Raw genomic sequence first — 26,618 nt, 5'->3', positions numbered from 1 at the left:
ACCACATTTGTATGCAGCTCAATCTTATGTTGTCTTTCTATTTTTTTTTTTTTTTTTTTTTTTTTTAATTACGAAATCGCTTTGTTGTGGGCATACATTGTCCTGCACTAGCAATTTATAAGCAAAAATATTTCATGACTTTGTTCATAACCATTGGTTTGTTCTTCTCACTGTGGAAAACCTTCATAAAACAATTTTAACTAGAATATGAGATATTAACATGTCTTACGAAACCTAAAGCGCAATTTAAGACTGAACATATCATACACCTACATTAAAATTAAAGTTCTCCCTGTCTGATCAAGATAATTACTTGGTTTCCTGCAAAATTTTAATATGCCATCTTGTAAGCATGTGGAAGGGTTAGATATATAACTTTGTGGTATAAAACTCTTAAAAAATCAAAGTAAATAGTTTTTTCAGGCTTAAATGGAGTTGTCTGGTACAACACTTTTTGTCATTTTAAGTTGTATTATGCCCTATGTAACTTGTCACTAAAAGTAATTTAAAGATTCAATAAATTTTAGGTGGCACTGACAAATGGTCATCAGCCATTAATAAGTGTATAATGAAACAATCATCCATTGTTGTTTAACTGCAGTGATCTACCAATACTTATTTAAATTTTATCTTGCCATTGTTATATTATGTCATCTCAAATAGTTTAACTGAGTACTCTAAAAATAACTTCACAGAGTTACAGCAAAATCACCATTTTTTTTTTCAATGTAAATTTAATAATTAAAAGTGAGAAACAACTAACTACACTGACCAATCTGATTTACAAGTCTGATTACCTGTGTGAATGTTATGCTAAGGTCTTACTTCCAACTCTTTATTTTTGATAAATAATCATAGCTTCTCTCAACTCTGGAAAATATTTTAATTTTTAATAAAAAGAAAAACTGTTGTCTAAATAAAAAAAAAGTGTCTAGGGATTTTCATTGAACTTGGTAGTACAAATAAAAGTGATTATAAATACATATGACAATCTAAATTTTTATAATTCTTATTTGCAGTAACTTTATCTTATTTTATTTAATAAAAAAAACTTTTTTATATATTTAAAATAAGTGAGTGATAAGCAAATATATAATCATATTAATTACAAAGTCATTCTTCTTCTGCTCAAATTATTCGTGTCTGATACAACACTGTCTACAACTGAGATTGGAAGACTTCAGCATCCAGTGTCCTTTATTAAGTTGATTAAATTTGTGGATAACTAAGATTATTGAAAAAATTTAATTCGTATATAAAGTATGTATCTACAAATCACATTTATATATGTATTTGTTATCAAATTTTATATTTTTCTATCAGAATGTGTAATCATATTTTGAATTAATAGAGCTTTATGTTTTGAAGTTTATTTATGACCTCTTAAAATCCTGTAGAAATTTTTACCTGTTTTAATTTCATGTTTCATCCCGTTTATTATTGTACTTTAGAATCTTTTGATGTATTATTTTATGAAATTTCCTTTTTTATTTGTTTTAAATTTCTCCTTCTTTGCCTTATTCAAAAACTTGATTTTAAGATATTTAACACCTAATAATTATATGAAGTTAAATAAAAATTAAAAAAAAATCAATTTTTAAAATGAACCTCATTGTATCTGAAGCTGTTTGTCTGCTATTCAAATGGATTTTTTTCATTTAAATGTAATTCACACTATCTGAGTAATGATCCCTTTGTTTTGCACCCAGTAATAAATATATTGGATGGATCATAAATATAAACAAATGGAAGTATTTACTAACTATCAATCAAACATAAAAACTAATATATTTTTTTAATGTTTGATTTGTAAGAATAATAATGATAAATAAAAATTAAAGCCTGTTCAATTTATAAAAAAATCAGTGTATTTGATTTCTTCTGAATAACATTTTCGTGAGTAGTCAAAATGAATTCAGGGATGGTTAAAATCGATATTTCCATCATATTTATTATGAGCAGCTGTGCCACTTACGCCAGCACTAAACCTGAAAATACACTTATAACAAAAAAACCTGAAAATGGTTTATAGGTATTCATTTGAAGAGTATTTGCAAGCCCTATGGCTTTGAGGTAACCCCACTGAAAAAATCCGCCGCAATCAAATCTGGAGATCTTGGTGGCCACAAGCCTCGACCGATAACATGATTACCAAAGAATTCCTCAACGAAATCAGAAGTTGAACCTGCGTAGTGCGATGTCGCATCGTCATGTTGTAGCCAGCAGTGTCTGTCTTACTCTTCCAAGAGTGCAATGAACTGAAATAAAATATCCTGATATCGTTCTGCATTAATGGTGTACTCGAAAAAAATAGGACCGGCTATTTTCTTCCGCGATATCGCGCACCACACGCCCAACTTCTGCGGGCGTAATTGTTTTTCGTGATATAAACGTGGGGATTTTCAGCACTCCAAATTCTACTGTTTTGGCTGTTTACGTAGCCATCCAAATGAAACCGTGCTTCATCTGTGAAAAATAACGAATCCATAACATTAATTCCCTCGCGCAGAAATCGACGGAACCGTTGACAATATTGTAGCTGTTTTTCTTTGTCGGGCTCAAGAAGTCGATGAACGGTTTGAATGCGATAAGGTCGTAATTGTTTGGTCGCCCGATGAACAGTTGATTTAGACAAATTAATTTCAGCAGACAAACATCTGATCGATTTATTTGGCGAGGCGAGTAATCGCTTTGATTTCAGTGACTGTATCTGTATTCAACACTGACGCAGATGTTTTGTATTCCTTGTATTAACAGAACCAGTCACTCTAAATTTCGCAACTAACCTTAATACTGATGTTTTGTTAGGAGCTGGATTATATGGTTACGTATGGCGAAACAAATCTTGCACTGAAACCACTGATTTCGTACTGAAATACGACTCAACAATGAAAACAAGTTCATCTAGCGAAAACACCATCTTGTCTCTATCAATACACTGAATGTTATGGTTGCATTGTTGTTACTATCGGTAGTGTTCTACTGCGTCGCCGCGATGTTCAGATGTTGGACGAGTCCATTTCAGTAACGAGTAGGGGAGTAAGCTTGACTTTTGAAATTTCATGGAGAGTGATTGTTGGGTTGCGTTTTATATGGGACACCCCATATTATTATTACAGGTGTCCCAAATATATATATACATATATATTTGTATATATAAAACATGCTGTGAGTGATTCATAATCAATGCCCAGCAAAAATGACTGAAAATAAATTAATGAAAATTTGTGTAAATTTTCTTCTTATGCTATAAGTGCACTCTAAGATAGGATTTTTTGAAATTCCAAATTTGAAGCGATTTTGTGAATTTTTTTTTAAATCAAATATTTTTTTAATTTCTCATTAAAAAATGAACATATCAAATCAATTTTTGGTGTGTTAATCTTCGTATGAATATTTGAAAAAAAAACAGTTTCTAGATTTTTGAAATTCGATCTTGGAAGGGGTGAAGAAAAGTAACATACTCTTGAAAAATGATTGCAAATTTTCCCAATTTCTGACAATACTAAAGAAGATATTCACTAGATTTGGGCTTGCAAATACTCTAAAGATAAAAAAACCATTTTTGGGGTTTTTTGATTTTGATATTTTTAAGTGGGGCCATGGTATATCAACCAACATGGACTGCTCAACCAACAGAGCCCTTGCAGCTGTTACTTGACCTCCCTCCGGTTACTTGACTAAAAACATAAAATAAAAAAAAATAGAAACTAACTACAGTCATCCCAAAAATCAACAAGGACTCACAAAAGCAAATTATAAATCAATACAATTATAAATTAATTTAAGACAAATTAATAAATTATTTATTAATAGATTAAAAACAAATTATAAATTAATTTTAATTTATTAATTAATAAATTATATGCTTGTATTTTTTTTAGATTTTTTTTATCTTTGTGTTACTGGTGTTTGTCAGGTAACACTAAGAATTGGACAAAATACATTTTTTGGATAACCATCTATAACTAATATTTTTTAAGATGGAGGCCAACTATTTTGAAACCAGTGTTCTTTAGATAACTTGAAAGTTTCAGGTCCTGTTCTTGCCAAAATGTTCTGAAGAAATTACAATACATTGATATTATATTATAGATTGAATAGGCTTTAATTTTTATTTATCATTATTGTTCTCACAAGCTTGAGTTTAATGAACACAGGGAGGTCCTGGCTACACAGGAAACACAAGTAACCATGTAACCATATCACTTGGGTGAAACTGCAACAGGAATGCTAATATGTTGGTTTTTTAATTCTTTTTAACTAAAATTAATTATATTACTATAATTAAAACTTAAGTTTAATATAATAGCCTAATTCATGTAATTATTATAACTGAAACTTATGAATTACTGTTTCCAGTCAACATAATTGACTGTATTATCATCATCATACACGCACACGGATATATATACTTGTATACATATTCATACAGATTATACATTAATATTAATTGGCATTTAGATATTTTCTATGACTTTTTTATATTGTAAACAAAATCATATTTGCACTGAAGTTAATTCTTTTTCAGCACTTGTTAGTGCAACAATTTTCTTCATCTCTTCAATATCATTTACCAATTTGCATAAAGTAATTTCTTTCTATGAATAATCTTTAACGACTATTTTAGTTTTGTTTTTTTCCCTAGAAGAATAAATAGATGCTTACATTTTGTAAATTTGCTTTTCAATTGCATAAACAGTGTCCTGGAATATAATTTAAAACTTCAGGGATTGTTTCAAGGCATCAAAATAAAATAAAAAATTGTATGTACAAACATTCAACCTTGCTTCATTTTCCATTTTTGTGATTTTTTAAATAAAAATTTATATTTTAGGAATGGATTGAAATATTTAAATGAAATTTTATAGAGTTACCCAACAACATCTACAGTACAAACAAATAAGTCTAAGAAAAAAAAGTTTACCTTAGAAAATTTTAGAATATGGCCGTTTAAATTATTTAATCATTAATGTCTTGGTAAATCTTATTTTCATGGATTTATGTTTTTAGGTAACATTGTAAGAATTTTATTGTGAACAATATGGCATGTTATTTGTTAAAATCGCTTGATATATTTCTGTCATAGCTGAGATATGACAGAAATTGTTAAATCAATTTCTTAAACATATTTATTGTGGAAATGTTGGGTAAGTGTACATTGAATTTCATTAAAATATTTTAATTCACTCCCAAGATACAGATTTTTTTTTTTGAAAACACAAAATTGCAAGCAGATTGAAAATGAACTGAGATAGGACGTTTGCTCTCATGAACACTTTTTTTTTTTTGATACCTTGAATCAGTTCATCAAGTTTTGAAGATATCTTCCAGGGCATTCAGATCTTACTAGTACTAAATCTTTTCTGAAATAAATTATTGAACACTATACTTGCTTTCAAACAATCATTAAACTTAAATATTATTTATTATATGGTGTAATTAAGTACTTATGTATTTTTAATTTGTTTTCTTAGAAATGTTATTATTAAATATTATTAATTTAGATGTATTCATTTAAAGTAGTTTTGTTAATTATTTTTATTAATTTCTTGATGCAAAATCAAAGCTGGAGAAACTGGATATTGAATTAGATAAGGTTTTTTTAATTTTTATGTAAAAGAAAAATTAATGCACTTTTGACAGTTTTGGATAGGGCTTGAACAAATTATTTTAAACCTTTTTTAATTATATCTTTTAGATGTCATGATCAAACAGTTGTAGGTAACCTGATATAAGAACAAGTTGCTGTTTAAAGTGTATAGAATTCTCAAAATGACAAGCATTTTATGTTAGGCTAGCAAAAATATGAAGAAATAGGAATTATTTTTCTACTGCCTTATTCACTGAGCCAAATGTACTGTTATATTTTGTAAAGTCAACAAAACACACTTTCATTCTATCCAATACAAGAGATTAGCTGTGTATTGAGCTTTGTTGCTTTTAGAGAAATTAACTCTTATTGATATCTCTATTTACCTTAAATGCTTTACATAACCCTGTCTATTGTGAAAAGATACTTACATACACTTCTACTCATTAGGGGAGATTATTAACCTGCATTACTCTTAATAAAAAAGTGATGTTGTTTGTTTGTTTTATGGCTGAATTATTATTACTTTATTTATTTTATTTATATATTTGATTAAAATTTCAAAAGGGAAGAATCTTCTAATAAAAATGATCATTATGAGCTTATGCTTAGATTCTTTTGTGATTTTTTTTACAGTTTATGATGTGTCTTGTCAAAAAATCCTCTCAATTTCTCACAATTTTTCCATTCACTTATGAGGTTTGATCAACAAATATGCTGAAATTTAGTTCTTCTCAAAAAATTTTTATCTATCAATATTTATTTTGTCACCTTCAAAGTACCCCTTTTCAGATATAATATGTGCCAGCACTTTTCCAATTTTTGAAGTACCTCTGGAATGCAATTTTCATATGACGTTTACTTCAGTGATTCTGTATTTATCTCTTCAGTGTTGGCAAAACATCGTCTTTCATTGTTCTTTCAGCTTGGGGTATAGGAAGAAGTCACAAGTAGCCATGCTGAGGCATCAGCATGGCTACTTGCTCCTTGTTCAAAAATTCATGAACAAGCCATGACATATGAGGAGGTGCATTATCATGATGTAATTGCCATGAATTGTTTCACCACAAATCTGGAAATTTTCTTTGGATTGCTTAACTCAAACAACATAGAACTTCCAGGTAGTAGTCTATATTGACTCTATGATAGTGATTTGGCGATTATCCAAAATTATTTTTTTCACTTTTTGACATGTCATTAATTGTTTATGTGCTGAGACGTCCAGTGCACATATCATCTTCACATAGCATCTTCACAGCCCTCTTGGAAACGTTTGTTGGACTTGTAAATACTTGTTCTATTCATAGAAGATTCGCCAAAAGCAACATTCAATACTTCCAATGCAGTGCTGTACTTTATTCCATTCTTAAAGCAAAATTTAATGCAAATTCTTTGTTCCATTTTTTCACAAGTTAAAAATCGCCAGCAGAGCCAAAACACATGTAACCTTTTTGACAGCCAAAAATAAACTAAAATTACTTACAATTACTTACAATATGTCATCCAATATGGTTACCATTGTAAATATACATAAGGGACAGGAGTACCAACACAACAAAAAAATTGTGACAATTGGACTTTTAAAAATTCTGCATATTTTTTGATCAAACTTTATATGTTAGCAGAAGTCTACCTCACTTCCTTCTTTTGGTCAGGACTCATACTCTACCTTCTGTGGCCAACTTGTCAATGATACCAATTATCCTTCATATTAATTAATTTGCTTCTTCTATATTTAATCAACAATCTCATTAGTTATATACACTGCCTAACTAACTCATTGCAGACATTTTGCAACCAAGAATTCTCTTAAGGTCATCATTTCAAGATTCCAATTTTATTACATTCTTCTTGGTCATGCTCCAAATCTTTGATCGATGCAGACATATACTCCTAACCACACTAATAAATTCTCTTTTTAATAATTTGTCCTTATTTCATTATTCCATCATAATCCAATCCATTTAAACTTAGAATAGCTTGTTTCCTTTATTTATCCTATTCATATTATCCCCATCACATGTCATCTAATAACTAAATATTGATCCCAAATACCTGAACTCCTTCGAACAGCTTGTCACACTTCTTTACAATTGGATACTCTAGAACCAACCTGTTCATTTCATCTACACTCATTTCCAGGCCCCACTTTTGATATTCCTCTTGAGACATTTTAATCATATTTAATATCATCCCTACAGGCTGTTATGGTCCTCCTAATTGTCTAGGGCAACATATAGAAAATAGTGATCAACTGGTGTACCCATAACATAATACTTCGTTTTCCAGTCTCAGAGAAACTTTATAAGGTAGATTTTAAATAATTAGGCAGAAAAGCAACAACCGTTTAGCAGTCATTCTATAGTTGAAAATGGGACTGAATGATTCCCAATCCCAATTTTCAACCTAGCAACTTTATTCTCAGATCTACAGATCTAAAATTATTCTTACATATACCTTGACAATATTTATCTCCCTGAGGACATCTATGAATTTCTTTTGTGGAATAGTATAGTATGTTTTTCCAGCTAGTAAATATTAAATTAATCTCAAAGTTTCTGCAGTGGCATTGTTTTACTTACCTCCTGCATAAAAAAAGTTATCTCTAAAGAAACCTTATATGTATCAGATGTTAGGAGAAGTTATTTCTGGACACATAATAATGCTACGAAGAGGGATCACTGAAGCAAAAAATGAGGACTAGTTAAATAAATGCCATAAGATAGATAGGTCATTTGGTATAGCCAAAAAAAAGGAAATTTATTTCAGTCGCTTGAACAAATGCTAAAGAGAAACAAGGATTATCATTGGTTCCTTTTGTTAATTGGAAGAATTATTTTGCATAAAATTATGCTTTGTAGTATTAATATCATTTTCTGATTCAGAAAATATTATTTATGGTATTTCCTTTTAAATTATAAGTTATATTGAAGTAAATCAATTCTTTATTTCAGTAAGTTATTCTTGCTGATTAAATCAGCATAGTCTCATTTTTTTATAGTAATATATTTTTTATAGTAATATATTTTTTATAGTTTCTATTTTCTAAATAAAAAAAGACTTTAAAAGAACAATATATTCTAGTTTGATTATGCAAATCTAGCTTTTCATTCACCAATAGAATGGTGTGCTTTGAAAATATATTATTATATTAGTGATAATTTACAGTATTTTGAATTAATGAATTTACTGTAGATTTATTTCATACATAAAAACAACAGCTATCCCTATTACTCTTTACTATTACATTTTTTAATGCACACTTCTGAGCACTATTAACATCGAACTCTAGTCTATGATCTTATAACAAACTTTTGCAAAATTCTACCTCATTTTGTTATGTTCTAGTTACTCAGATGATGTGTTATTTATTGTTGCAACTTATTAGAATGTATAATCCCTACTATGGGTTAAATGAGACAATTTTTTAAAAGTTGCTCTTCTTTAATGCATAGCAGATTAAATTTAAAAAATATAAATAAAACAGTATAGCAAAAATTTACAAAATTACATAGAGATAGTTTCTTGTTCAAGCCTTACATTTTATAGATCTTTAAATAGGTAATATTTCCACAAGCGCTTTATTTAATAAGCCATCACTACACTAAAATAAAAATTACAATCTTAAAATTATCACACAAGTTTAGAAAAGATAAAATAATAATTAATTGCATTTTTTATAAGAGCACATATTTTAAATGGAATTCACAAACTTTATTCTCTTAATTTTTAGTCATATTTTAATTACACATAAAACAAACTTTTTGTAGTTTTGAAATAATTGTTATTAAAATAATTTTTTTCCAATATTTATAGATTTAATTTTTTGTATTTTAGCTTTCATATTTCATCTATTAGATTTATCACTGCTTAAGTTATTTATTTCAGCTTTTATCAGTAATTGTTTATAAACTTTATTTTTGCTTTCGCTTATAATTTTTACAATTTTGTAATATTACTAGATGCACTTATTTTCTTTTGACTGGTTTTATTTTTTATTAAAAGTTAGCTCTGTTACAGTATTTTGTATGCTTTTGTTAATGTTTTTTTTAATAATTTTTCTCTTGACCATATTACTGGCAGCTGATTGATTATCAGTCAGTTATAGGTTGGTTATCAACCAGTCACTCGTATATTAAAAGTATTAAATTTTACAATGTATTTTTATCAGCTAAATGAATCAATTGTTATTGAGACATATCCTTCTTAGAAAGAAAGAAACTAATCATTAACTCTTTTCTTAGTACATCTAAACTATAATATATAGAGATATTGTATCATATTGTATTGTATATAGAGATTGTGTGTTTTTTTTTTAATTTTGAGAATTTGAAAAGAAAATTATATTTTTTTAAATAGTTGATTTTTTTTAGATATCTTTTAATAGATTTACTTTACTATTTATTTTAACTCAACAGTTTATAACCAGTAATAAAAGTATCTTCTTTTATTTAATTACATTTTCAATTATTCTGTAAAAATAAATACTCTGAGAATCTGCAAGTACAGTACAATTTTTCAAACCTTGCAGTAAACTAGGTCAGTTCAGAATAGTTAGAAGGGATATTTAATTTCAGTATGATATATTCTCCAAAAACATTTTCAAATACAAACTAAGTAACCCCTACTACAGATGTAGATATAATGAAGTGACCTGTAGGTGTAATCATCTGTTGATGGTTTGGTGCCTCTGTTAATGTTTATTTTTTCAGTTATTTTAACATATTGTTTAGGGATTGATTTCCAGTTTAATTTTAAAAAAAAGCAGCTTAAGTATGTTTTGAACGATAATAATTAGGATAACCAACAAAATAAGAAACCAGGTCCTCAGAAGAATTTTTAAAAATTATCAGTTATAAATAATCTTGCAAAACATATAAGCAGAATATTCTAAATGAATTAATGTTTGAAAGTAATTTAAAGTTAGAAATCATATTGTATTTTTATAAAACTTTTTTTCTTTCTTGATATCCTTTATGATGATCTTAACATTTAAATACACTACATTACCCTTAATAATTCTTATTTTCCTTATTTAATCATGTTTATTAGCATGTTTAAATCTGCATGCATTATTGGAAATACTGAATTGAAAAATACTGTAAGATTTGAAAAATGTTACTGTTCTTATAATTACAAATATTGTCTTGATCAAACATATTTTTCTACTTCTTTAAAGACCTTAATGTTATTTTGATGCTACTCATTTTAATTAATTTGAAATTTTATATTGTATTACAAGTTTTTAAAAAGTGTACTTCAAAACATTTTCAGTCTTCTTTGTAACCATTTTCTGTGAATGTTGACATTCTCATAATGGCATTAATTGATGTTACTGCTGGTGTATTTTTTTTTTTTAAAGACATATCAAGAATGTGTTCATAAAGTCTATGCGATATGAGTGTCTGTTCATTTAGTATATTTTTTGTTGTATGTTTACATTATAGTATGGTCAAGGAGATAACTAAGGATAGTTACAAAAATGATTTAAAGATAGTTACAAAAAAAATGTAAAAGATTAAATTTCATATTAATATTATTTTTAAAACTTTTTTTATATTTACGTTTTTATTTTTCATGAAAATTTTTATGTGTTTCATTACAAAAAATAAATATTTTCTCCCAACATATTCATGAGTAATTAAAATATCTTCACAAAATGTTTGACAGTTTTATTTAGCTGTTTATAAATATTTTTTTATTTATTGAATGTCTATATAAATATTAAGTTACAGTATAAATAAATTATGAAATGTCTTTATCAGAACTTACTGAACACATTTAATAGAGGACTGTTTCATACTGCTGCTTTTGTGCACTCATATTTTAATACATTGATTACAATGATATTGTCAACACAATATTGATGATACATAAATTATCATGTTAACAATATGATAAATCTGGTTGTCATGTATTAACTAACATGGATGGTATGGAAAACAACAGCATGAAATAATAATTTACAAGCCATTCCTTTGAAATATGATAAGATAATCCATTACTTTAGTAGTTTAATTCATAAACTATAATCTAACTATTATACAGATTTCCATCACCTGTATTAAATCACCACATTAAATTAAATTAAAATTTTTCCTTTCAAAATTCTATGAGTCTAAAATCCTTCTTTTTTGAGATGAAGCAAAGTTTTAAAACTCTTTAAATTATGCTATAAGCCCAAAATAATAAATTATAATGTTCACTTAGCAACTATTCTACCAGTGAACCAAGAATTTTGTATTGCATACAGATGATAACAATAATCTGATATTTTTGTTTTCAGCTAAGTGTAAAGGAAACAGAACTGACTGGAGCGCTTGAAGAACGAGATCGTGCTCGTGCTGATTTAAAAGATGCAGGTGGTCTTGCTAGAGATGAAATGGTTAAAAAGGCTTGGGAAGTACGTGATGGTGCCGTTGCAAGAAAAAATGCAACACAAGTTGAACTTGCCCGTACAAGAATAGATGTATTGCAAGCCAATAGCCAACTTATGGAAGCTATACAACAAAAGGTAGAACTTTCTCAACAACTTGAGCAATGGCAGGTTAGTTTATGAACACTTTAAACATTTTTTCTGTTTTTTATATAGTTATATGTTACCATTAAAGTGTATAATTCTGTTATTTTGTAGATTATTTACACATTCATAAGTATTATAGTGTAAAATAAGTTATTTTTTTTACATTTTTTAATTACTGGTATAACATATTAATTCTTTGTTCATCCTGTGAAGAAGTGTAGTTGTTCTTTTGCAATTTTATACAAAATATCACTTTAAATAATGTTAGTAGCAGGAATTTCATTAAAATTGATTAATATTCACTCAAGTTAATAAATGGATAGCTTTTATGCACTTGCTGTTCATGCTGAATTAGAAAACTGTGGTCTACAGTGCGAGTTCAGCAATTGCTTCATGTAGCATGCACATTCTGTCTGATATGAACATTGAAGCTATCTAGTGTTGAAACTATAGTAAGTAACTTACTTTGTCAAACTTCTATAACCCTTCAAAGTATTTGTATTTGTCTACAAATCAGTTTATTTACAAGAAAGCTACAAAAAAGTATAAATGGCAAGTAAACAAGTAGAAATTTAATATTTTAATTTTGACATCCATGATAATATAACATACTATACTTGAAAATTTGAAATGTTATCTTCAGTACACTTTCCTTTAAGATAAAACTTACAAATACTTTTCCTTTATGTAACATGCTAGATTTTTCTTTATTTTAAGTTCTTACAGAAAGTCAAGTTTGTAATGTAGAATGAAAGCTTGTTCAGTCAAAGGTAAAGGTTTTTAAAATTCATCTTAAAATAATTCTTACTTTAGTAAATTTTTTAAAAGATTTTCCCTCTACAGAATGAAGTAGATTTATACATGATTATATAGTGACACAAAAAACGCATTTAATGCAGTGGATTTTTTTTGGGTACAAATATTAATGTTGGCATTAAATGATCTTGTGGTTGAGTGGAGCAAGCCAAGGTGAATAAAATGTGGTCCAACAGCACATATGTGTTTATTATTGAAAGTAGTCATTCTTGAATGTCAAAGAATCTTTTCTGAAACTGCAGATTTTCATTAGGTAATTAATTATATGTTTAGTCAGTCACCTGTGTTAGAGAAATTGGTAACATGGATGAAAACATATGGTCCACAAGATCTGTTAATTTAAATATTGGATCTTAACAATCTACAGTCTTAAACAAGTCCTTGAAAAGTTTTGGTGAATCTATATAATGTTCACAATAGAAATCCACATGAAACCATCTCAATAATTCAGAATGACACAATGAAATGGTTAAAGACCCACCAGTAAATTAAAACAACTTTATTACCAGAATTATACTTAAATTCATTCTGAGAATCAAAAACCTGTTTATAAAAAGATTACATATTTAATATGTGTTATAATACAGATTACAATATTTTTCAATGAACAATTGCAGCTGAAAATTGCCAGGTAATCAAACAATTCATCAGAATATAGAAGTTCATAAATAGAACTTACTGCTAACTGTAGCTAAAATGTGTAGTATTATATACTCGTAAAATGAATAACACTATATTAATGTTATAATAGTTCTTCAAACAAAAAAAAAGTTTTTTTTATTAATAATTTCCTTGGGTTATCAGATTTTACTTTTTTATTTTGCATCATAAAAAAAAATCTCTTCAGAAATAACTTGCAAGCACTTGAATAATGTGTAATATTTGAGGATAAAATAACCTGAATCAGTTTTGTAAGCATTGCAACAGCTCATAAATATACATTATTATGGATAGAGTTCTTTGGAAAACTAATAATTTTAGATTATCAGATTTAATTTCTTCAAACATTTTTCTTCACCTGAAAGGTAATATATTTAGAGGACACAAGAAACAACATTGATCAATACACAAATTAATAACATCCATGCTGTGATTTATTGAAGGGTAGGTAGTCAACATAAAAAATATATGAATAAAATATGGGGACTCTACAACATGTGAATAATTTGCATACTTTTGCAAAAACGAAACTGCTTTTCTTTTTACTTACTTATTGATCTGATGTAAGGTGAAGCATTTTTTCAACAATATTAATACAAAACTTTTGGATCACTTTGAGTACACACAGGATTTATTGACTCAGAGATATCTAATAAAGTTAAGATGACATCAAATATTTTAAAGAAGAAAATTTAAGTGCCAGTGGTAATTTTGATGAATTTATTTAATTAAAGATGGTTTTATATCATTATGTTTTAATTATCTACTTTTATGTTTTTATCCTAGATGGATATGCAAGCATTATTGGATGAGCAGATGCGCAGAAAGTTAGCCAATCCAGAACAACCACAAAGCGGCACAAGTACGCCAGCCTCTGTTGACAAAAAGAGACCCTCAAGACGCTTGTTTGGTTTATTTCAGCGGTGACATGGTTCTTCTTCACTCTCTCAGAGTTAATCAAAATGTAATCAAGCAAAATAAGTGCTACAATAAACTATAACTTTTTTTGTTAATTTCGTGAAACAATATTGTTTACTGGAACAATTGAGTACTGTTTCATGAATGCATTAAAAACTATACACAAGATAATATCAATATTATGATATAATGAATTTTATATCATCTAATATTTAAAGAAAAGTAAGTGAAAGTAAGAGAGTGTAGTAGTGTTTTTTATATGTTTTAAAATCAAATTTTAAATTAAATGCATGGAAAAAGATATGCACATTTTATATATTACTGAAAAATATTTTAGAAAAATTATTAATCTTTAATGAATACATGTACTTTTAACTTGTACATTAATGAATTTACAAAGTAATGATTTCACTAAACAATTTCTTGTCTATACAATTCACAATGTTTTCTCAAATGTATAGGTGGTTTTAAATATTTTTTATTTAAGATGTAAATTAGTAATTCTCTTTTAATGAATACTATAATTTAGTGGAATTTTAAATTTATATTTTCTTTTTTTTAATATGTAATATGTATAAATATATATTGAATTTTTGTGTTATATTTTCTTAAAATATAATTTTGATTTCATCTGTGATAATTTTCTATTTATAAAAAAATGTATAACTATCCCAGTGAGAAATAATATAGTATCTAATTCGTTATTAAATAACTTTAATAAATACTTTAAAAAGTTATTTCTATTACAGAATTTTCATGTTGCTAGAAAAACACAAAAAAACCTAAAAACCCCCAAAAATCAAGAAAAAAATGTGTATATTAAAAATTTTATAAATCAAGTTTTTATTTAAACTTTATAATGATAAAAAATAATACTGAATTAACTTATCTATCAGATGTATGAAATGGTAAGTAAAATATAATATTATTTTAAATAAAAAGTGACATGTAAGTTACTTTCATTGATAAGTAAATTAAAAAAATTAATTAATAAATTATGAGTTAATTTTTAACATTCAAAAGTAATCTGTATTTTTAAATATAGTCTTAGTGCTTTTTACTTTTTTATTTTTTTACAAGTGGTGAATAATTCATCTGCTGCATGGAAACAAAGGTGATGCCAGATTGCAGGATAGAGATTAATTGGACTCTGGTCATAGATTTTCTATAGTTCAGGGTATTCTTTGAAAATATGGTGGTGAGATGAAGTAAACAGAAATTGGATCATTCATCTATCTATTGAAATATAGAATGCATTTATAATGTTCTGTAATTATTTTTATTATTCTGAGGATTCAAACCAACACTCCCTCTTTTCATTAGCCTTACGCAGTCATAGTGGTTAATTTTCATACTGTGCAATAAAACAGTGAACTTTACTTTTTCTGAAAGTTACACAAACTCATCTGCTCCATCCTTAATTTAATTTTAAGATTGATTGATTGGTTGAACTTCTAACTATTATTCAGTGCTTAGCATTATTATATTAATGTTAATTATAAAATAAAATTTCAAATTATAATTATTTGATTTCTTTACACAGAAATATAATTTTATCTCATTTTTCTTGGACTATTTGTTATTGCCTTGATTATTTAATTCAGTTTAAGCACTGAAATAAATATCTAATTTATTATTATTTATATAATAATATTATATCTACTCATTATATATTATTTTTATATCTAATTTGATTAGATGCTATTTTTACATCTATTGTGATTAAATACTGATCCTCTAACTACCTGATATACGCAAATGAGACTGCTTTTACGGTCATATAATTTGAAAAAGAAAATTAATATAATTTACCGAAACACTTCTTTTATTATATTATTTTATGAGAACTGGTTGTAAGTCATTATTTAGATAAAAAAAAAAAAAAATGCAATCTAATATTATTAAATACAAAGGCACTGGAACCAAAGAACGTACCTGTAATGTAATGTTATTTTAAAGTATTTATAAAATGTTAATTATTAAGTTAAAAATAATGTTCTTTGATTAAAAATATGTACATCAGATTTAACTGTAAAATACGTGCCTTTAATATTTTTATCAGTAAGGGAGTATCATTATCTGTACTTATAATTATAATACATTGTTGTTTATTTATATATATATAAAATTGTTGAATATTTAATAATCTATCTGCATAAATTTATATGAAAAACAAAAATATTATGTATAACATTGAAAACAAATTTTAAAAAAATTATCTATTTAGAAATTAATTCTATTTGAGAAATTTTGTATTATATGTTATGTGTTTGCATCATAATGTTTTTAACAAAGGTATTTAATTTATTGAAACATATTTAATTTTCCTGTTGTTAATAAAAAAGAAAATGTAAAAAAATGTATTAACATAAACATACATATTGTCTAAATATCATGAATTAATTTAGAAAACAGCAGCAGTAATACAGGGATAGTATTTCCTATAGAATTAAATTTTCAAAAGAAAAAATCAAACTATTATATAGTTTAAATCATAATTAACTCAAAAGATAAATTGACTGATTTTAATGGAATATTTCTTTCTTGGGTAAAATTATATTTGGCTAATCATTTAATACATAACATACATAGGAGTTAATATTAAAATATTTACTTTCATTCCTGATAGGTGAATAAATATTAACTCACATATACTCTCTTATACATTTTTTTTACTACTGAGTGGTCTTATTGTTATTTAAAACAAATTCTTCTTAAATTGATATTTTATTAGGAAAATTTTATAACTGTTCATTCATGATATGTATTTATGAATTGTACTGTGTATTCACAATAATGTTTTTAGATTAATTTCGTTTTTACAGTTGTTTATAAAAATGTATAAACCATTTACTCAACCCATTTACCCCTACTCGACCCATTTATTCCTAACAAATCAAATTTCTAATAATATTCCAAAACTAGAAAAAACAATTTATCTTCTGTAGCTTATTAACTCTAATCCAACCTTTATAAAATAATGTTAAAATAATTGTTACTTTTTTCAATAAATACTTATTAAAAAGAATTCTAAACTGTGAATTAGCTTCAGAAAGATTTTTTAGATTTTACTTCTTACTTATGATTGAAGAATTGAAATACCTTGTGTTAAATGAATTTTTTTATATTTTCCTCTTAAGTTTTTTATGATATCAGAAAAAAAAGAGGGATTTTATGAATTGAAGACCATACCTTTTTACAAGTGTAATATAGTCTTTCATTTATACAAAATGAGTATATCAGTTCTTAGAAATACTATTGGATTCACATGTCTTATTTTATTGCTGTTTTATGCAATTTTGTATAACATTAAAAATGAATTATTATGTAAGTTTTTTAATAACTCTGTGAAATAAAAAAAAGATTAACTGCTTTGAAAATAATTTTTTAAGATTACTATTTATCTACTGTATAACACCATTAACAAATGAAATGTATAAAATGAAATGATACAGTTCAGTTTAAAAATTGTAATTTTTTTAATGAATAATTTTAATAACATAAAAATAGATATGAATCAAATATTAACCACCCTTCAAGTATGAAAGTATAGATTAAATATGCTGCATGAAATTCATTAACATTTGATCAAATATTTTTATTGAAATTATCTAGTTCTATTACAATACAATAATGGTTATGAAAAGCTATTTCCATTTAAAAAAAAACTTTTCTACCAAACTGATGAATAAACAGATCAAACTACGTTACTAGTATGAATCATGATAAATATTTTTTATATCTCTGGGCAGATTAGTTAATTAAATACTTTCAAATGTTCTTGTCATTCCACTATTTATTTTTTATTCTCTTATGTAACTTACATTGCCAAGTAATGTAATCCTTCAAATTATTGCATCTTCATCCTTCAAATTATTTCTTACCTAAATGATTCCTTTAAAATTGAAGAAACTTCTTCAGAAGAAATAATTGATCCATTTCTTTTTATTTATTATTATCAGTATAACTTTTTTTATTCTTCAAAGTGCTTTTTTATTTGTAATACTGCAAACTTTTGCCTTTCTTTAGTTATTCTTTTCCACATGACTGTATAGAGAATAGTTGGGGAGTGAATTTTATTAATGCATATACCCAAAAAAGCTTTTGAACATTTGGTTAAATTGAATTTGATAAATGCAAGATTGTGTGTCATGAATGAACATTTGCGCAAGAATAATATGATTAGTATATTCTTAGGAAGGAATCTTTCTTATTTTTAAGAACTTGCTTTCTAGTAATAAAGCAAGAAGGAAAATTAAGTTGACAGTTGCCTTTTATGAGCAATACAAATTTTTCTTACTAGTATTAAGTTATAGATATATTTTTGCATTAAACCTTTAAATTTTCTCTGTAAGTATGCAATGAAATAATGTTAATAATTTTTTGTAAAATCTGCATTGGGTAATAATATTGTTTTACAAATTTGTAAATGTATTTGAGTTGTATTGACTACATATTATTACTCTAAATGTGCTGAATTTAACTTCTTTCAATAAGTATTGCATCTATTTATTATTTATTATCATAGCTTTTTTATAAAGAAAACATGGAAATTTAAACAAAAAAATTTGATTTATTAATACAGATAAAAGCACCGACAGAAGATTTTATTCTCCTTTTTTCATGGAACATTATTTCATTGTTCATTTTTTTAAGTTTAATTCAATTTTTCATATTCCCAAAAAAATTGAAATACAATATAAAGGTTAAAATTATATCGAAAGAAAACATGTGTCCTACTAACATATATAGGTTTACTACTCTGTTACAATATTCATGTCTTTTTTTATAATACATACATATTATATGTGGACTCGGAGAATGTGTTGCATAAAACATGAAGAAAATTAAATACAATTGCAGTAATAACTATTGAGTTTACATTCTCTATATAACTAACTAGTCATGTATGGGACATTAAGTTTAAAAGTTGTATGGTAGTTTTTGTTTCACAACTAAGAAATATCATGTTAAAAGAGAAAACCGTAATAAAATACATACTTGTATTATTGATAGTATCCCATTGCATTATTGGTAGTCATAAATGGTATCTGTATAGATGGTTTGAGTCTATAATTGCCTGTACTCTATGTACTTTATTCTGTGCTGTATGGATCCAGTAGAATACTTATTTTGCTGGAGAACTCTATAATAGCAATTAGTTGGTCACTTAGATTTGATTTCTCACTTACCTTCTGATTTTTCTTCTGTATGTTTTTTTTATTCCTGGCAATTCTTATACCAGTAAGCATATAATAATTTTGATTACAAAGTTTTTGTAATCTCTTTTGATTTGCAAGTTTTATTTACCACAGTTTATATTAACCAATTTGTAATGAAAAATTTTCTTCCAACTTCAAAATATTTTTAGAACACAGTTTCCAGTGTAAACAAAAGTTATATCAGAAACTTCAGTTCATTCAGCTACTTTTTTTTAATGTCTCACTAGTTTTTTTTAATTTTTTTTTACCTTGGAAAGTGGAAAAGTTGCAAAGGACAATGTCTCATGAGCTTGTGGTATCATTAATTTACAATCAGCCAAAAATTCCCAAACAGTGAATATGACATGGTGCCATTGTGATTATATAACTAAGATTTATATTTATATTTGATCAAATTGTTACTATGTGGGCTCACTCAGGAGCTTCAATTGAAATAAGTAGGTCATCGTTTTGTCATCATATCCTTAGACCTACAATTTTTACCAGATATAGTAGATATGAGTGATAGATGTAGTAGGTTATGGTAGATACGACAGTTATAGTGCTGAATTAATAATGACTTCACTTGTGATTTTCTCAGTGATTAAAATAACAATGTAACATATGGAAAGAAGTTGAGAGTTTTGAAATAAACTTGTTTCCACTTGTCTCACACCCAAAAAATTAGTGAAGCAGTTTTACATAAACCATATTTGATACTGATCTCTTTTATAACTTCCCTGAAAATGATTCATAGTTTGGTCATGAATTTTTCCATAACTTCCTTAAGTTTCTCATCAGCCTTTGATAGGCCTGGTTTATCAACACTCATCAAAATCATGTACCAGTTTCTAACTATCTGGCAATTGTTTACATACTTCTTATTCCTGCATATTAGACTTGCTAAAATTCTTTTACAGATTTTGGCCCTTCAATCACTCATTTTAGCATAGAATTTGATGCAAATATTTTAATCTTCCATTTTAGTGCACTTAATGTAAAATTTAAACTATGTCTCCAATATGATTTCATACCAAGTACAGTGTATTAGCGTTGCAATAAAACAGTTTTTCATCTAGATATTTCCATGGGGAATCCAATAATTTCATATAATGTATCTTTTAACCACAATCTGATTGTATTCTTTGACCACAGTCTTCCTATCACATATATTTATTGCATTTAATTACTTCAACATCTGATAAAAGAAGTTTATTAATTAGATGTCCAAAAGAAAGTCTCAAAAAAATACTAGACCTAACTTCATTTGAAGGTTTTTATCAACTGAAGTTCTAGGCACTTTAATTTATTGTTAATATATATAAAAATAGAGTATCCACTTTCCAACAATTGTGAGTATTGTAAAATATGTAAAATATCTTCTGAATAACATAGAATATCAATTTAAAAAGAATGCTTTACAATTTTATCAGATATAAAATATAATTTAATTTTCCAGTGAGAAAAACAAAATTCCAAACAAAAATTAAAGTATGTTTATGTTAACAACAATTGCAATAATATTTTGATGTAAAATTGTTTGTACACTAATATTATTGTATTAAAAAATAATTGAAATAACGTACATGTTTATACCAGTAATTAATACTTCTTAGTTATATAACTTCAAAAATATTTTTAAAAATGTTTTAATTTTGTTTTTTTGTACTTTATGAATAAAATTATTTATAAATAATTTTTATAACTGGTTATGAAAAGATAAGATTTTATTAAAAAAAACTAACTAGTAATTTATTGGCTAGATATTATTCAAAAGAATTAGATTTATTAAAAGATAACACTGAACACTTACAGAAAAATAGTAAAATAAACATTTCAACCAGTATTTATAATACTATGTTACTGATGTTAGCATTCATACATTAAATGTTATTTATTTTCAGAATATATAGTGTAAGTGTATGTATATACTTGAGAACTGAGAAAGAATGGCAGGATGACCAATTATTTAATTTTCTATTAATACTCTTGAAACACATTCTCTTAATATTATGAGGCATATTAATATTATGAGATATTATTTAGAGTAGTGTTCATGAAAGTTTTACGTATAATAAATTTGAAAATATGAATTGTACGATTGAATAATGTCTAGTTTAATAAATGTATTTATTAAGTTACTACACTAAAACTAGTTAAGTATTGTTTGATTAAGGGAAACCTTGTAATATATATTTTTTTTAAACAAGACAGTTTTATTTTTTTTTTTTAATCTGGTTTAATGGTTCATTAATTTTTTATGCATTCATTTACAACAATTAGAATAGCTTTTTAAAATTCTTGAAACAAATTACAGATCCTTTTTTTCTTACATTACTTTAATTTTTATCGCAGAAATTACCATAATAATATTTATAAACTGTAAATATATAATTTAAACTAGTGAATCTGTAAAGCACTTAAATTAGTTGTAATAAAAGCATTACAGTAAAAATGTACCATGATAAAATTAAATAATACTTTAAACAGTAACAAAAGTATTTTCATTTTGTCCTTTTAGCTTCTGGTCTTAAATGAATAAAGAAATCATATTAATTATTATACTTTTATTACATTTACCATAATCTGTGGGTGAGACTCAGCATACTTATAAACCATTTCGGAAACATAGATAATCTATATTATTGTAATTTTGTTTTTGATAATAGATTATTTTACACATATAGCGGTTACATAGATACTGCAATACATGAATTTTTGTTTTAACATCTTTCCTTGATCCAGCTTCAAACTTCAGGGAGGCAAATGAAGACATCAATTGATAAATTCAGAGTAGCAGATTCAGGTTTAAAGGAACCCTGTGATGCTAAGATTCATTCTGAGAAACAGAAAACACAATTAATGAACTGGTTTGAGAAATTCTTATTGTAAATCTGTTTAGATAAGAACTTTTATTATTAAATTTGAAATTGAACAAATTCATAAAACAATCACTTTTGTTAATGACTTCTGCATTAATGTGAAGATAACTAACTATGATCACAGAATAACTCTTACCTTTTTAGTAGATAAATGATAATGCTGAACATGTTTTACGAACTCTTTGTAAAGGTTTCTTGTGAAAAAGTCAGTATGGTTACAGCAAGATGAAGCAGGAACAGCTGCACATAAAGCAATATGGTAGTACAAGAGTTGTTTCAAAACTACATCATTCCAGGAATCCTACATACTTAATCTGTGATGTCATTGTGTATGCAAATTATTATTTAGAAGTTTTTAACCGCTAATTGGTAACACATGTCAGACAGACACTTAGGTTTGCCAATTCTCCGCATTTTATAATTTAGTGCTACTTGTTAAATGAAACCTTCAGTGTATGCTCAGGTTAAATATTGTAAATAATGTTTGTAAAGTTTCAAGCTAAAGTTGTGTGGTGTGATTTCAAAAAGGATTTAATTAAAAAGTACGCCGTCTGAGATTCCTGTTAGTTAAAGGGTTGATATTTGTGCCTATCTTACAGACGTTTGTTACCTGAAATGTTGTTTTCTGCTAAGTATTAGGTATTATGTATCTTGCCTACTATGATATGTTTTACAGTTGTTTGTGTTTAAGGATTTTTACGTTTGGCTTCCTCATTTATTTTTATATTTCATACAATATTTTTTTTGTTAATATCTCATTTTTGTTAAATATTTTTATTTACTTTCCTAAATACCGTGGAATCCAGCATAAAACTGTTTTACTGATTACTTTATTGATTCCATAATCTTTCTCTGTTCATTATGAAAAATATGCTTGCAGAAAGAAATTTACAAAATGGATTATTTAAACATAATTTAGTGCAAATAAATTTAGTGTAAATAATTTATAAATAATTATAAATTTCAGTTCATTATATGTCAATTTTTTTATTTTTTCAGTATGGCAGATATATTTTCAGCTAGAATAAAAAAAAAAAAAAGTCAATAGTTGCTCTTCCTGAAGAAGAGATCAGAGTGATAAAGAAATTGATTCAGATGATGCCTACAAGGCTGAGGATGAAATAAAACATTCAGAACATGACAGTAAGTATGAATTAGATGAGCAAGACATTGAGGATGAGGTGAATGAAAGGGTCAGTGGAAATTTAATGGAAGATGTGTGGTTCCTGGTCCCTCTGGTGATGGTTATTCAAAAAGTTGTGGAAATGAACCAATGTATTTTTTTTTGTATACTTTTGGAAAAATAATTTGTTTTAACTTGGTGTTCAACTGAGCCAAAATTTACAAAGACCCCAGCCAAAAATATTATGAAGATTAAACTTCCTGCTTTGTGATCAAATGCAAAATCACATAGCAAAAATCCTAATGTTGAAGATGTATGGCGCCTTTTGTTTGACGAGATGATTGCACAGATAGTCGTTAGCACTAATCAAAAATTGGAAGCAATGAGAAAAAACTGATGAACCAAAACTATCCCAAATTACAAAGACACTGATATCATTGAAACTGAAAGTCCGATTGGGCTCATGATGCTTTGTGCTATTTTTAAATCAAGAAGAGAGGAGCTTGCATCATTATTTCTAACAAAACCCATTGGATGACGTATTTTTTGAGATGTCATGTCCATGAAAAGATGCCTAACTCTATTCCTGGTGTTAAGGTTTGACAATGCCACAACTAGGAAGGAACATATGAAATGTGACCCAGCAGCAATTTCATTTTTATTTTCAAAGTTCATAAAAAACTGTCAAAATTCATTTCAAATTGGAAACCATGTCTGTATGGATGAAATGTTGGTGCGTTTTAGGGAGAGGTATCCTTTCTGGGTTTATATGCCAAATAAACCAGCCAAGTACGGACTCAAAATAATGAGCTTGACAGATGCACATACCAACTATTTGTATATGCGTATATGTACAAGGGAAAAAATAGTGATGGATTTACACTGTCAAATGAAGAACAATAATTAAGTAAACCATCACAAAGCATTATTCAAACCCTATTGCACAATCCAAGCGCAATGTCACTGCCAGCAATTGGTTTTCGTCATTGGAAATAGTGAATGAATTAAAAAAAATCAATTTAACTTATGTTGGCACTTTGTGAAGAAAAGAGAGATTCCTACCTAACAAAAAAAGAACAATGGGATCAAGTTTATATGGTTTTTGTAAAGATGTGACACTTTTATCACATATACCTAAACCAAGTAAAGGAGTCAATTCTCTATCTTCAATGCATAATTCAGAATTTACAGATGAATCTAATAATAAACTAGAAAGAATAAGTTTTTATAACTCAACAAAATCAGGAGTGGATAAATTAGACAAAATTATTGCCAATTATTCACCTAATAGACGATTGAGACGGTGGCCCCTGACAATATTTTACAACATGTTAGCGGTTATTCTTATAGATTCTGGCATTATCTATGCTAGCTGTGATGAAATGCCTTTGGTGAGTTGATTTGATTTTATAAATTTATTAGCAAATAGTTTAATAAAAAAACAGGTGCAACGTCATTTTCAATTCCAAACTTTCCTGACAACCTTAAAAAAATTGTAAAAAATATTCTTGGAGAGCCTGATGAAACAAGCAGCAGTTCTCAGGAAATTTGTGAAAAGTTTCCCAAGAGAAAAACATGCAGGTATTGTCCTTATCAAAAAAGGCAGCAAACAGCATACAAATGTATAAAGTGTGAAAATCTGTGTTGTCTAGAGTGTTCAAAAAAAGTGTGTAATTCTTGTGCTCCTAGTGTGAAAAGTAGTTTTGGATTATGGATTCAGATTTCAATTTAAAACAAAAAAAATTTTTTAATTTGTAAATCTTTTCCTTATATATAGTTTTAAATATCTTTTGTAATGAATCAAATAAAACAGATTTAGTTTATTTAAAGTTTTATTCAATAATTCACTCCTAAAATCAGTTTTTGCCATGTACATATCTCACAGATGCATATTACTCATAACGTAGAAAATATGTGTGTTATCAGTCAAGGGTTAAAGAGCTAATTATTTTTCATAACATCATGTAATACACACATTAACACAACACTGATCAGAATTGCTTTTCCTACCAAAGTTCAACATATACTCTCTCTAACATTAACTCTCTCTAGTGAAGAGAGTATAAATGTCATTTTTATGTTTGAACATCCCTTTTACTTCTCTGGCTAGGCACAGCTGTTTGCCTTCGCGTCATTAGCCTCAATGAAGAAGGTTGCAGGAAATGCTTCAGTCTTTATTTCCCTAACATACCTAGTATTGCTATTCTTGAAAATAATTATTATGTCTTGCATGTGGTAACTACAATCACTTAATGAACAAATTTATTTACTTCATGTCATAGTTTTACTCTTCCTTGGTCTAGGCTCCAACCTGATAAGTATGTATCTTCAGTAAACACAATCAAAGTATTTACCTTTTTTTGTATACTCTTATGAATTTTTTGCAGCAAGGTGTATTTTTGATTTTGTTCTAGCATCTTGTCTATGAATGTGGCTGAGCTGTTAACTCGTATTAGAGGTTTTATTGAATTTTTGGGTAATTGTAAGCTGACAGATATGTTTATGAATTTATTAGGTGGTGTAATACATATAAGAAGATTGTATATTTGTGCTGTGTGGGGTAATACAATGTTTTGTAGGTAAACGTATTTGTTGTAGAGTATTTTCTGTAAATTTTTAACTTGTATATGTTATCTATATTGAAGATGATAAAGTCATGAAAATGAGTGATTTGGTATTTCCACACTACATACTGAGGTATAAATTGGTGTATAGTTGTTGATTGATGTGAGGAATGTATTAATCTTCTGAATCCTCAACGTACTATGATCAATATAGTGATGTCATTCAAATGACTAACAAATGTCAACAATTGTTCACATGTTACTTTTTGTTTAATTTGTTTGTAAACCTTTGAAGTGTTTAAGTATTTTAGTCAAGAGACTGACACATTTTTAGGAAT

The 26,618-nt window shown here is 26.9% G+C and overlaps 1 protein-coding gene across 1 annotated transcript in view; it reads left to right on the top strand.

Annotated features, from left to right (window-relative positions):
• Positions 1-14,846, top strand: part of LOC142319406 (bicaudal D-related protein homolog) — a 312,504-nt gene extending 297,658 nt beyond the window's left edge. Inside the window, exons 8-9 of the mRNA XM_075356651.1 lie at positions 11,880-12,140; positions 14,379-14,846. Of these exons, the coding sequence (XP_075212766.1) occupies positions 11,880-12,140; positions 14,379-14,519 (402 nt within the window). The 3' untranslated portion in view covers positions 14,520-14,846. The remainder of the gene's footprint in view (positions 1-11,879; positions 12,141-14,378) is intronic.
• Positions 14,847-26,618: the final 11,772 nt, after the last annotated feature.

This window comes from Lycorma delicatula, chromosome 2 (assembly GCF_047948215.1).
Source record: "Lycorma delicatula isolate Av1 chromosome 2, ASM4794821v1, whole genome shotgun sequence".
Lineage (NCBI taxonomy): Eukaryota > Metazoa > Arthropoda > Insecta > Hemiptera > Fulgoridae > Lycorma > Lycorma delicatula.
This window is presented reverse-complemented; position numbering and strand designations above follow the sequence as displayed.